The 13,536-nt window shown below is 50.1% G+C and overlaps 1 protein-coding gene across 1 annotated transcript in view; it reads left to right on the top strand.

Moving 5' to 3' along the window:
* Positions 1–13,173, top strand: part of CFH (complement factor H) — a 103,765-nt gene extending 90,592 nt beyond the window's left edge. The window contains exon 23 of the mRNA XM_075003305.1: positions 12,934–13,173. Coding sequence (XP_074859406.1) covers positions 12,934–12,956 — 23 coding nt within the window. The 3' untranslated portion in view covers positions 12,957–13,173. The remainder of the gene's footprint in view (positions 1–12,933) is intronic.
* The last annotated feature ends 363 nt before the right edge of the window (positions 13,174–13,536 follow it).

The raw sequence follows: 13,536 nt of genomic DNA, 5'->3' as shown, positions 1-13,536 counted from the left end.
AGAATGCAGTACTGCAGATGTGGCATTGCCAGTGCTGAATATAGGGGAGTAATAACATCTCTTGATCTGCTGGAAATGCTCCTCCTAATTCATCCAAATATGCCATTAGTCTTTTTGGCTGCAAGGGCACACAGTTAACTCATATTCTGCTTCTCATCCACTGTAATCCCCAGTACCTTTTCTGCTGCACTGCTCCTAAGCCAGTGAGTCTCCTGGTTGTAACAATGCTTGGGATGCTTTCATCCCAAGTGCAGGACTCTGCATTTTCCCATGAAGAACTCCATCAGATTTCTTTTCCAATCCTCCAGTTTGTCTAGGTTACTCTGGACCCTATTCCTACCCTCCAACATATCCACCTGTCCCCCTAGCTTAGTGTCATCTGAAAATTTGCTGAGGGTACAATCCATCTTCTCATCCAGGTCATTAATAAAGATGTTGAACAGTACTGGCCCTAGAACCTATCCTTGGGGTAATCCTCTTGAAATCAACCATCACCCTGACATCAAGCCATTGACCACTAGCCATTGGGTCTGACCATCTAGCCTGCTTTCTATCCACCTTACAGTTCATTTATCCAACTTATAGTTCCTTAACTGATGGGCAAGAATTTTGTGGGAGACTGTATCAAAAGCTTTGCTAAAGTCAAGGTACGTCTCATCCATTGACTTTCCCATGTCCACAGAGCCAGTTGTCTCATCACAGAAGCCATTTGGATTGGTCAGGCATGACGTGGCTTTGGTCAATCCATGCTGACTATTCCTGATCACTTCCCCCACTTGCAAGTGATTCAAAATGGATTTCTTGAGGATAACCCCCCATGACTTTTCTGGAGACTGAAGCAAGGCTGACTGGTCTATGGTTCCGGGCTGACTGGTCTATGGTTCTGTGGATTGTCCTTCTTTCCTTTGTTTAAAGATGTGCACTATATTTGCCTTTTTCCAATCATCTGGGATCTCTCTTCCAATCTCCATGAGTTTTCAAAGATAATGGCCAAAGGCTCAGAAATGACATTTGACAATTCCCCTTGGATGCTTTAAGTCTGCACACATGGATTTGTGTATGTCTAGTTTTTCTAAATATTTCTTAACTTATTCTTTCCGCACCAACCGCTGCCCACCTCGTCCCCATAATGCATTGGTTAGTGCAGTGGTGCAGGAGCCAACCTTGTCTATGAAGACAGAGGCAAAAGAAGAATTGAGTTCTTCGGCTTTTCCCACATCATCTGACACTAGGCTGCCTCCCTCATCCTGTAAGGGCCCACAACCTCCTTGACCAGCCTCTTATAGTTAACATGCCTGTCAAAATCTTCCTTTTTACCCTTCGTATTTCCTGTTAGCTTCAGTTCCAATTCTGCTTTCACCTTCCAGATTAGCCCCGTTTTCTTGAGTGATACATGTGTACTCCTCCTTTGTAATTTGTTCTAGTCTCTACTTCTCATAGCTTCCTTTTTGTGTTTAAGCTGACCAAAGATTTCACTAGTAAGCCAAGCTAGATGCCTACTATATTTTCTTTTTCTCACTGCACATCACAATGGCTTGCTCCTGTGCCATCAATAAAGCTTCTTTAAAACACTGTCAGTTCTCCTGGACTCCTTTTCCTTCATATGAGCTTCCAAGAAGATCCTACGCATCAGTTCTCTGAGACTACGTCTACACGTGCACGTGACATCGAAATAGCTTATTTTGATGTAGCGACATCGAAATAAGCTATTTCAATGAATAGCGTCTACACATCCTCCAGGGCTGGCAACGTCGACGTTGAACGTCGACGTTGGGCAGCACCACATCGAAATAGGCGCTGCGAGGGAACGTCTACATGTCAAAGTAGCACGCATCAAAATAAGGGTGCCAGGAACAGCTGCAGACAGGGTCACAGGGTGGACTCAACAGCAAGCCGCTCCCTTAAAGGGCCCCTCCCAGACACACTTGCACTAAACAGCACAAGATACACAGAGCCGACAACTAGTTGCAGACCCTGTGGATGCAGCATGGATCCCCAGCTGCAGCAGCAGCAGCAGCAGCCAGAAGCCCTGGGCTAAGGGCTGCTGCACATGGTGACCATAGAGCCCCACAGGGGCTGGAGAGAGAGCGTCTCTCAACCCCTCAGCTGATGGCCGCCATGGAGGACCCCGCTATTTCGATGTTGTGGGACATGGATCGTCTACACGTTCCCTACTTCGACGTTGAACATCGAAGTAGGGGGCTATTCCCATCCCCTCATGGGGTTAGCGACTTCGACGTCTCACCGCCTAATGTCGAAGTTAACTTCGAAATAGCATCCAACACGTGTAGCCATGACGGGCGCTATTTCGAAGTTGGTGCCGCTACTTCGAAGTAGCGTGCACGTGTAGACGCGGCTTGAGGGAGTCCAGGTCTGCTTTTCTGAAATCTGGGGTGTGTATTTTGCTGTTCTCCTTTCTTCCTTTTGTCAGGATTCTGAAATCTACCATCTCATGATTACTGCAGCCCAGGTTGCCACCCACATCTACTTCTCATACTACTTACACCTTCTTTGTGAGCAGCAGGTCAAGATGGGCATGGCCTCTGGTTGGTTCCTTTAGCACTTTTACCAGAAGGTTGCCCCAGCAATCTCCAAAAGCTTCCTGGATTGTCTGTGTACTGCTGTGTTGGTCTCCCAACAAATGTCAGAGTGATTAAAGTCCCCCTGAGAACCAGGACCAGGGATCTGGAAGCTTCTTTTAGTTGTCTGCAAAAAGCCTCATTTACATCATCCACCTGATATGGTGGCCTATAGCAGGCACCAACCAACATCACCTCTGTTACTTCCACCTTGAAGTTTAAATCAAAAACTCTCAGTGGGCTTTTGTTCTCCCTCTCTATACTGGAGATCTGAGCAATCCTATTGCTCTCTTCAGTGCAAAACCATCTCCTTAGATAATTGGCAGATTGGCCCACCTTCATCATTTGAATCTGGGATCCTCCTTTGTTGCTCCTTCCTCCTTTTGCTTCTTCCTAGCTAAGTCTACACGTGAACCCTAAATCGAAGTAGCTTATTTCAATGTAGCGACATCAAAATAGGCTATTTCGATTAATAACATCTACATGTCCTCCAGGGCTGGCAACGTCGACGTTGCGCAGCATCAGATCGAAATAGGCGCTGTGAGGGAACATCTACACGCCAAAGTAGCACACATCGAAATAAGGGTGCCAGGCACAGCTGCAGACAGAGTCACAGGGCGGAGTAGTGCTTCCGGGGCAACAGCTAGCCGCTCCCTTAAAGGGCCCCTCCCAGACACACGCAGCCTGCACAGCACGCGGTCTGCAGAGCCATAGGCACGCACACCTCGAGCGACGCAGTCATGATGGACCCCCAGCAGCAGCAGAAGCAGCAGCAGCAGCCAGAGGTCCACCCAGCCGCCCCTGCAGGAGCAGTGCTCGCCCTGCTCCATGCCATGCAAGAGGCAGCTGAGCGCCTCCTTGCCACAGAGGAGGAGCTGCCCGCAGGGGAGGAGGACGCAACCTCCAACCCTGCAGCACCCCAACCCCCCCCCACCTCATATGCCAACAGCTGTGGAGCTACCCCACGAGCACCGACTGGTGGGAGCGGCTGGTGCTCGGAGAGTGGGACGACGACCACTGGCTCGGGAACTTTCGCATGAGCCGGCAGACATTTCTGGAACTATGCCAGTGGCTCACCCCCGCACTCAGGCACCAGGACACTGCCATGCGGCATGCCCTCACTGTGGAGAAATGGGTCGGCATCGCAGTCTGGAAGCTGGCCACTCCAGACAGCTACCGGTCCGTGGGCCAGCAGTTTGGTGTCGGCAAGGCCACCGTCAGGGCTGTCCTCATGGAGGTAAGAGGACCCATGTGGGGAGGGGGAGGCAGCTCTGGGAGGTCAGGGGAGGGGAGGGGGGCCCTGGCAGGGGAGGGCCACACACACCCTGCTCACTGCTCATTGGTGCTCTCCCATGTGCTTCCCCTGCAGGTCATCTGTGCCATCAACACCATGCTCCTCCACAGGCTTGTGAGGCTTGGAGACCTGGATGCCGCCATCGCGGGCTTTGCCACCCTGGGCTTCCCCAGTTGCTTCGGGGCTCTGGATGGGACTCACATCCCCATCCGCGCCCCGCAACACAGTGGAGGACGCTACATCAACCACAAGGGTTACCACTCAGTGGTCCTCCAGGCCTTGGTGGACAGCCGGGGCCATTTCCTGGACATTTATGTGGGCTGGCCTGGCAGCACCCACGACACCCGGGTATTCCGGAACTCGGGCCTGTGCCGCCGGCTGGAGGTGGGGACCTACATCCCCCAGCGGGAGATCCCTCTGGGGGACGCCACCATGCTCCTCTGCGTCATCGCAGATGCGGCATACCTCCTCTGGCCCTGGCTCATGCACCTGTACACAGGCCATCTGTCTGCCGGCCAGGAACGCTTCAACCAGCGCCTGAACCACGCGCGCTAGGTGGTGGAGCGCTCATTTGGCCACGTCAAAGGGCACTGGAGGTGTCTCCTCACCCGCCTGGATGCAGGCACCAACAACATCCCCCAGATTGTGGGTGCATGCAGCGCCCTACACAACCTGGTGGAGAGCAAGGGGGAGGCGTTCTTTCAGGGCTGGGCTGTGGAGGCCGGCAGGGCCGATGTGCAGCCACCCGCTGCCCCCAGTCACCAGGTGGACCCCAAAGGGACCCGGGTCCGGGAGGCCCTGAGGGCCCAGTTCGACGAGGCTGCGGGGTGAATGCTGGCAGGCCCCTCACTGCCTCCCCCATCCTCCACAACACTCCCTGCCCCTACGCCCACACCACAGAGCACCCAACAGCACACCCCCCACCTTTTGTTGTAAAAATAAAAGCAGACAGTTGTTTGTCAAATCAAACATCTTTTGAACTTTTATTAATTATGGAAATTCTAACTTATATATATGTATATATTATAAAAACAGGGATAACAAGGAAGGGGAGAACTATTTACATGGGGGGGTAAGGATCAGCGATGGAAAACAGGGGTCACAAATAAATACAAACTATTTACAGCAAAAAAACAATGTAAAAGTTGGGGGGAATATATACAAAGGGGAGGGCCACGTCCTGGGCCCCACGCCCCTACAGTCCAGCACTCGGGGTGGGCGGCCGGGATCCCCGCCTCGGCCGCAGCCCTGTCCGGGGCTGGCTGGGGGCCGGGCGGACCGGGAGGTACAGCTGGCGAGTGTCAGCTGGCCCCAGGTCCCCCTTGGCAGAATGGCCCTCGGTGGCGGGTGGCAGTGCGACAGCGGACGGTGCTGCGGCTGGAGCAGCAGGTGGCGCAGCGGGTGGAGCATGCAGGGCGGGCACAGAGGCAGCTGGCGTGGCATGGGGGGCCAGGTAGTCCGCAATGCGGTTGAAAGTCTGCATGTAGGCCCCCTCTTGCCTCCTGGCACCAGGCCAGCGCCCACTCCTGCAGGTGGAGGCAGCATTGCTCCACCCGCAGCCGCTGCTCAGCGACCTCCACCTGCCGGCAGTGGAGGGCCAGCAGCTGGGGGTCCGTCGCCAGCGGCTGCTGCTGCTGGGTCCGCCGTCTTGCCCGCCGTGGGGCCGGTCGGTCCTCCGCCGAGGGGCTGGCCTGGAGTGATGGCCCTGGAGGGTTTTCCGGAACCACTGACGCCTCACCGGCGCTCTCCGGTCCTTCCTATGGTGCAGCTGCGGAACACAGGAGGGGGGAAGAAGAGCGGAGACAGCTGTTAGTGTGGGCCCCGAGCCGTGGCCCTTGTCCCCCCAGCCGTCTGCTGCAGGCTCCCCATCCCCGTCCCTGGGAGATGCTGCTGTGATGGGGTTCAGGGGTCCCCCTGCACTGCACCCCGTCCTCTGGCAGGAGTGACTCTTACTCAGCAGGTACGACAGGAGTTTTCTTAGGCAACAGATGCCCAGTTTCTCCCAGAAGTGACAGTACAGCAGTCAAAGACGGTCCTTCCAATCTGTCCTGGGGAGAAGACCCCGAGGGGTGCCCCTGTGGCGTGTAGCTTTCCCCCTCCTCAGGCTGGCTGCCTTCTAGCTCTCCCTTCCCTTAGCCTCTAACTGCCGCCCCCAATTCAAACCCAGCTTGGCTGCTCCCTCCTCTTTGCTCAGGGCAGAGGTGTAACCTGCCAGTTGTAGCCCCAGGATCATCCTTAGCCACTGGGAGCTATTCAGCTTGTTGCTCATATCTAGCCTGAGTCTCGCATTTACACTCCCCCCACTCCATCACATGCTGCTGCTGCTGCTGCTGGGTGTCCGACCTCCTCCCCACAGGGGACCCTAGAGGTTCCGCTCCCCCCAGCCCCGGGGATGGGGCATGGCACTGTCGTGCTGGGGGGGGCAGGGGTTGATGGACTTTTCTGAGGGACATGCCACTGCTGTCCTTGGGGCCATGGTCATCTGGGCATGTGGAAGGCCCTGGTCATATCTATTACCCCCACCCCTCAACCCCAGGGGTGTGCACCAGGGGGGGTACATACCTGACGGTCCACTCCCACGCTCGGGGGACACCCAGGGGGCGGATGCCTGGCTGGAGCTCCAGGATGGCAGGATGATGTGCAGGCCGGCGTCACTGGAGGAGGAGTCCCCCTCCTCCTCCTCCTCCTGCTCCGGTGCCCTGGGGTTGGGCTCCTGGGGGGGCCCCCGGGGTGCTGGGCTTGCCTCTGGGGCAGACTACGCCTCCAGGGCCTGCTAGGGCTCCTCAGCCAAGGTGTCAAGAGTGGCCGGAGGGGAGGAAGTGTGCCAGGGGCCCAGGATGTCCCTGAGCTCCCTGTAAAAGGGGCAAGTGATGGAGGCGGCTCCAGATCGGCCGGCCACATCCCGGGCCCGGGCGTAACCCTGCCGCAGCTCCTTCACTTTACTGCGTACATGATCTGGAGTGTGAGCAAGGTGACCCCAGGCGGCCAGGCCCTCAGCCAGCCGAGCGAACGCATCCACGTTCCGCCTCTTGCTCCCCATTACCTGGAGCACCTCCTCCTCGCTCCAGAGCCCCAGCAGGTCCCGAAGGTCGATCTCCGTCCAGGAGTGGACCCGCTGCCGCTTTGCTGCCTGGCTCCTGGTCTGGGAACCCTGGCTCCCCTTGGGGGGGGTCCCCTGGGGGCGCTGGGAGGGCTGCTGGGCGGCCATCACATCATGTGGGAGTGTGGGTGGCTGCGGAGGAGCGTGCAGGCTAGCCGCGTGTTACTGCTGCTGCCTGCACGCTCTCTCAGCTTCCTGCACAGGAAGGGACGGGGTGGGGACCTTTAAGGTGCCACTCCACATGGCCACCATTGAGCTCAGGGGCTGGAGAGAGCATCTCTCAACCGCTCAGCTGATGGCCGCCATGGAGGACCCCACAATTTCGATGTTGCGGGACGCGCAACGACTACACGTTCCCTACTTCAACGTTGAACGTCGAAGTAGGGTGCTATTCCCATCCCCTCATGGGGTTAGCGGCTTCGATGTCTCACCACCTAACGTTGATGTTAACTTTGAAATAGCGCCCAACACGTGTAGCCATGACGGGCACTATTTCGAAGTTCATGCCACTACCTCGAAGTAGCGTGCACGTGTAGAGGCGGTCCTGATATGCAACTTCCCCACTTACCACAGGGCTTTGATCACCCTTCCCCAAGAAACCTAGTTTAAAGCCCTCCTCACTAGATTTGTAAGCCTGACAGCAAGGATGATCTTTCCTCTCTTTCTTAAGTGGATCCCATCTCTTCCCAGCAATCCTTGTGCCTGGAACAGAATAGCAGAGTTGAAGAAACTAAAGCCTCCAACACTACTTGCAAAACCACACATTTACTTCCATAATTCAACTATTCAACCTGGACCTTTTCCTCCAACTTGAAAGATGGACAAGAACACCATTTGCACTCCAAATTATTTGCTCTTTCTTCCCAGTGCTCTATAGTCTGCAGTGATCTACTCAAGCTCATTCTTGGCTATATCAGTAGTTCCTACATGGTGAAGAATGTGACCCAAATGTCTGATCAACTTTGAAGACTTTCTGTCATATCCTGAATTCTAGCTCCTGGTAAGCAGCACACTTCCTGAGATTCCAGGTCTGGACAGCAGATGGATACTGTCATCTTAGGAGGGAGTCCCCAACCACCACCACCCATCATCTTCCCTTACGGGTGATGGTCATAGAAACCCATCCCTAGGACTATGCATCCCTTGCCTTTCACTCAATGAGATCTTCTTCCGATCCCTTCCCCAAGAGGTCATTGCCACAGCAATTTCCACCATAGTGCCTATGCAGACAACCTGAATGTGGTCACTGAAAGTGGGGATACCTGAGTTGGCTTTCTTCTCCTGGAGGGTGCCTGCTTCCAGTGCTTTCTGATAAAGAGCATAAACACTTAGGCCATTTCTACACATGTAGAAAGTGGCATGCTAATAAATGGCGCAAAATAAGGTAATGGGGCATGGATGTAAATTCCTCGCACCTCATTAGCATAAGGTCACATGATTCGGAGTCCAGAAGAAGCTCTTCCAGATTCCAAAACAGCATGTAGAAGCATGGCCCCTCGGGGGGGGCGGGATCTTCTAGAAGGAAGTCCTCCTTCCAGAGGCCCTTTCTTCCCAAAAATTTTCAGGAAGAAGGGACCTCCGGAAGGAGGACTTCCTTCTGGAAGACTCCCCAGGGGCCACGCTTCTACACACTGTTTTGGAGTCAGGAAGAGCTTCTTTCAGACTCCAAATCATATGATCTTATGCTAATGAGGGGCAGGGAATTTACATCCGTGCCTCATTAGCACATTTTGGGCCATTTGTTAGCATGCCACTTTTGGAGAAAGTGGCATGTGTAGAAACGGCCTTAGAGATATTTGGTTGAAAGATGTATTCATGTTTGAAACTTCAATTGTTCATAGCTAATTACACAGCGCTTCGAGCTAAACATGATTATGACAATTATTCCAAACTCAGTTCACTAATTCATCATCTTCCTGAAACAAGAAACCCATCCTTGTCTATAGTTCAAGAAGTTTACACTGCATCTAAAACAGCATTGCAGAAGGTTCTAAACTCAGCAGACAGGGCAGCTAGAGCTGTAGCTACAGCCATTTACATGAGAAGGCCTCATGGCTGCAAGCAGCAGATGTCCCAAAAGCACTCCAGGCAAAGTAGATTTATCATTTTATAAGAGCAGTCTCTTTGCAACAAATACCAATGAGATCTCGCACACAAGCAAAGATGCACTCACTACTTTATGCTCTTTGGGGAAGTACACTCCCCCATTCTGCAACAGCAAATATGCCCCATTAAAAATTATTAAATATTAAAAATTAAAAATATAAAGATCAATAGACAATCCTACAGGTCATATCAACATAACACTAGCAGGTCATAGAATCAGAGGTGCAGGGCCACGAATAGCCATGCAGCGGCACAACCTGCCTCCAAGCAGCAGGTATGAAGTTTTGGTTGAGGGCTCATCGAACATCACGCACCCTCTAGTGCACCAGATTTCCCAAATATGCCATCATCATCACTTACACCCCTTTAACCACCAGTGGGTGTTCATAGCCACAGAAAATGTTTCTTAGATATCATTGCCCAGGGATATACTATCCCTCTACTCTCTATCTCTTATCTAGGTCTTTCTCAGTGCCCACATTCCTGATCTTCTCTTCAAGCACAGCTCTGTATGCATTCCCTACTTCTTCCTTATCCAGCCTATCCATGTCTCTTCTTTTCTTAAACTGTGTCTTACACTTTCTCTTTCATTTCACCTTGATGTTTGCAATCACTAGGCTGTGGTCCGAGTCCCTATCCGTTCCTCGGTAAGTTGAGCACTGCTATACTGATGTTATCCATCTTCTTATCAAGATCATATCTATCACACGCTTGGATTTCCTGTCTTTCGATCACCATCTCCAGTCTCCACTTCCCACAGTCCTTTTGTTGGAATTTTGTGTTGCAGATCACCATCTTGTGCTCCGTAATGAGCTTTAGTAGTTTCTCACATTGTTCGTTACTTTCTCCATATCCAAAGTGGTCCATGATTCTCTCCCAACCTTTGTTATCTGTTCCAACCTTTTTGTTCCAATCTTCTCTGATGATCAACACATCTCTCTTCGGTATCTCCTCCAGAATCTTTTTCGAGTCTTCATAGACTCAAAGCTTTATAGACTCAATCTCATTCTCCGTACTGTCCGAAGAACTGAAAGAGATGTAACTGCTAAGCATCAAGAGCGGGACTGATATTTTGAAGGAGGAAGTAGGAAGAGCATTGACATGACTAAAGAGCAGGAGCCCTGGAAATGGTTGTTTCTGATGTTGATACTCTCTATCCCTCCAACATCCTCTTCTTCCCCATCCCTTCTCAGGGACCCTACCCATACCAACTTACTGCGTCTTGAAGGGCTCATTCAAGTTGGGGCCATAGAAGACATTTCAGAACAACATCAGGGGTGATGATTTTATTCAAACCACTTCCTAACGGAAAAGAAAACAGGTATTTGGAGACCCATCCTTAGATCTAAGGTGGTTTGCTATATTTGCAAACGGCATTTCAAGATGACCACAATAGCTTCCATACTCACTGCACTCGATGAGGGTGACTGGTTCGTGGCCCTTAACCTTCAAGATGCATATTTCCATGTCACCATTCAACCTTTTGATAGGCTTTTCTTGCACTTCATCCTTATTTCATACCATTATCAGTACAGAGTCCTTCCCTTCAGGCTTTCAACTGCCCCCAGGGTATTCACCAAAATCCTTGCACCAGCAACTGCACACCTCAGACAGCAAGGTGTCACTGTATTTCTGTGTTTCGATGACTGTCTCATTCCTGGTCCTTCACAAGAAACCACAAGAGCCATGGTACAGTCTACAAGATTGCTTCTACGATCTCTAGGTTTCCTCACCAAAGTGCCAAATCAACCCTAGAACCTTCCACAGTCATAAATTTCATAGGAGCGTGACTTTATGCCAAAACATCACATGTTTACCTTCTGTTTCAAAGTTATGAGGTTATAAGAAGCCTTATATCACAGCTCACCATCAGCCCTACAGGTCCTGTTCTTACACATCTTTGCCTCCTTGGCTATATGGTGGCCACTACATATGTTGTCCCCAATGCTCAGCTACATTTCCAGTGCTTCCAACATTGGCTGGCATCAGTACACACCCTGCCAGACATCACATACACAGGCAGCTGACAATACCTCTGAAGGCGGTCACATCTTTTATGCTAGTGGACCAAAGAACAAAACATTCTAGTGGGGGGTCCCATTTCATCCTGCTGAACCAGCCCAACCAATTACATCAGATGTGTTGCTTCTCAGATGGGGAGTGCATTGCCAGCAGTACCATGTTCAAGGTCGATGGATCAAGGATGAACAGAGGCTACATATCAATCTCCTCAGACTACATGTGGTCTTCAATGCTTGCAAATATTTTATCCTGCATATTCAAAACAAAACCATCCAAGTCCTTATGGACAATCCCACAATGATATTTTATATCAATTGTCAGAGATAAACTGGATCACAATTGCTTTGTGCAGAGGCCATACAATTATGGATGTGGTGTATTGTGCACAACATTGTCCTTATGGCATCATATCTGCCAGGCACAAAAAATACACTTGCAAACTCCCTCAATCATCACTTCTCCCTAGACCAGGAATGGGAGCTCCATCACGACATGACCCGACACCTCTTTAAGACATGGGGTCACCCAGCTATCGATCTCTTTGCAATGCCACAAAATCCAAATGCAGTTAATATTGTTCAAGAGCAGGTGAATTTTCGATAGATTCAGCATGAATCATCCTCATAGCTCTGGCTTGGCACAGGCAGATCTCGTTTCACTTAGTCTATCACCTATCTCTTCCTCCTCCTTACCAGCCCTCTGGACCTACTATCTCAGAACGGGGATTTGACGCTCCACCCCAAACCACATACCTGCCATCTGATGGCCTGGTTTCTGTGTAGTTCCCAGATGATGCACGAGTACTCCCAACAAGTGTGAGATGTTCTGTTATAGAGCAGACGAGAAACAACCTGCAAGACCAAACTTTCCAAGAGGAACCACTTTTCAGTCTGGTGTTCTGAAAGGGGCATGCAACCTACAAAATCCCCATTGGACATGATTCTGGACTATATTCTTCCCCTAAAGGATACTTACCTGTCACTTTCCTGACTACAAATCCACCTTTCTGCAATAACAGCCTTCCACCCACCTTTAGAAGGCTTCTCGGTGTTCACCCACCCAATTGTAAAGAGGTTTTGGAAAGGCCGACAAAACTTTATTCCTCCATGTAAATCCATATTTCCTACTTGGGACTCGGAACTTGTCCTTTATACCCTGATGGAACCACCATTTGAGTCAATGGCCGCATGTTCACTAGCCTAGTTAACAATGAAAACCCTGTTTCTAGTTGCTATAACATCAGCTCATAGAGTAAGCAAGATAGCTGCTTTGACTGACTCTCCACCAGATACAATTTTCCCTAAACACAAAGTAGTTCTATGACTCCACACTTCCTTTCTTCCCAAAGTGTGTTCCCCCAATTTCACATCAGTGAACCCATAGGCCTCCCGACCTTTGATCCTAAACCTCATGCCTCTCATACAGAAACCAAATTACACACATTAGATGTCAAAATGACAACATCCTTCTACACAGACAGAACGGGATTGCTTAGGGGATCCCAAAGGTTCTTTTTATCTGTCACCAAGAGGTCAAGGGATTCCCTCTTTCATCCCAACATATATCTAGACTCATATCTGCATGTATAATACAATGGTACGCTATCCAAAACTGACCTTTCCCATCAATGGTAACTGCACTCACTTTTGATTAACTTTATTTTCATCTACTTTCCAAAAAAGGCTAAAATAATCCAGATAGAATTTTATGCAATAGTCTTGAAATCAATATCCTGTTTCTTTGAGAGACTCTTAAGGGTTTTGTATGTAATATTCTTTCAAAACTGGACATGTAGTAAAATAATTTTCTAGTAATACTTTTCTCTCTAACAGGTTCTTCAAGGAAAGAAGCATAATTTTAACCCAGATCTCAAGATCAAAACCCATTGACCATTATCCGTCATGTTCAGACCTGATGTCCTTTGCCAGTGTTTTAGCATTGATTGACTGATACATGTAATCATTTTTTTATCTTTCTTCACAATGATATTTTAACTAAATTTTGAACAGTAACGACAGGTGGACAAATAGGTTCAAACTCAGATTGAACTACATATGAAAAAGCAATTGCCATCCAGCACAGTTGTACGGCCAATATTGACTGCTCTGATTAAAGTTTAAATTCATACTAATTAGTTTTCCTCTTAAAAATTAAATGTTTGTATATTTCATTTACCACTGTCTGCTTGTTCTTTTTTTTTTAAGGGGGGCATATTATCACCATCATCCTGAAGTTAAGATGGCTTTGTAGGTTTGCATCCATTTTTTTAAATGTTTCAGTCCATAGCTTTTGTCTTCCTCCACTGTCTCAGGACTCTGTGTGAGAATGAGTCATCAGCGAACAGCAGATGGGACTTTGGTCTCATTTCTCTTTCTTGAGTGGGTTCTTTTGCAAGGTCAGCTCCTCCTGTTCTCTGGCCCTCAAAGTGCTGCTGG

The sequence above is a fragment of the Carettochelys insculpta genome, chromosome 9 (assembly GCF_033958435.1).
Source record: "Carettochelys insculpta isolate YL-2023 chromosome 9, ASM3395843v1, whole genome shotgun sequence".
In the NCBI taxonomy this organism is placed as follows: Eukaryota; Metazoa; Chordata; order Testudines; family Carettochelyidae; genus Carettochelys; species Carettochelys insculpta.
Note: the sequence above shows the minus strand (reverse complement) of the source record. Positions and strands in the feature narration are given on the sequence as shown.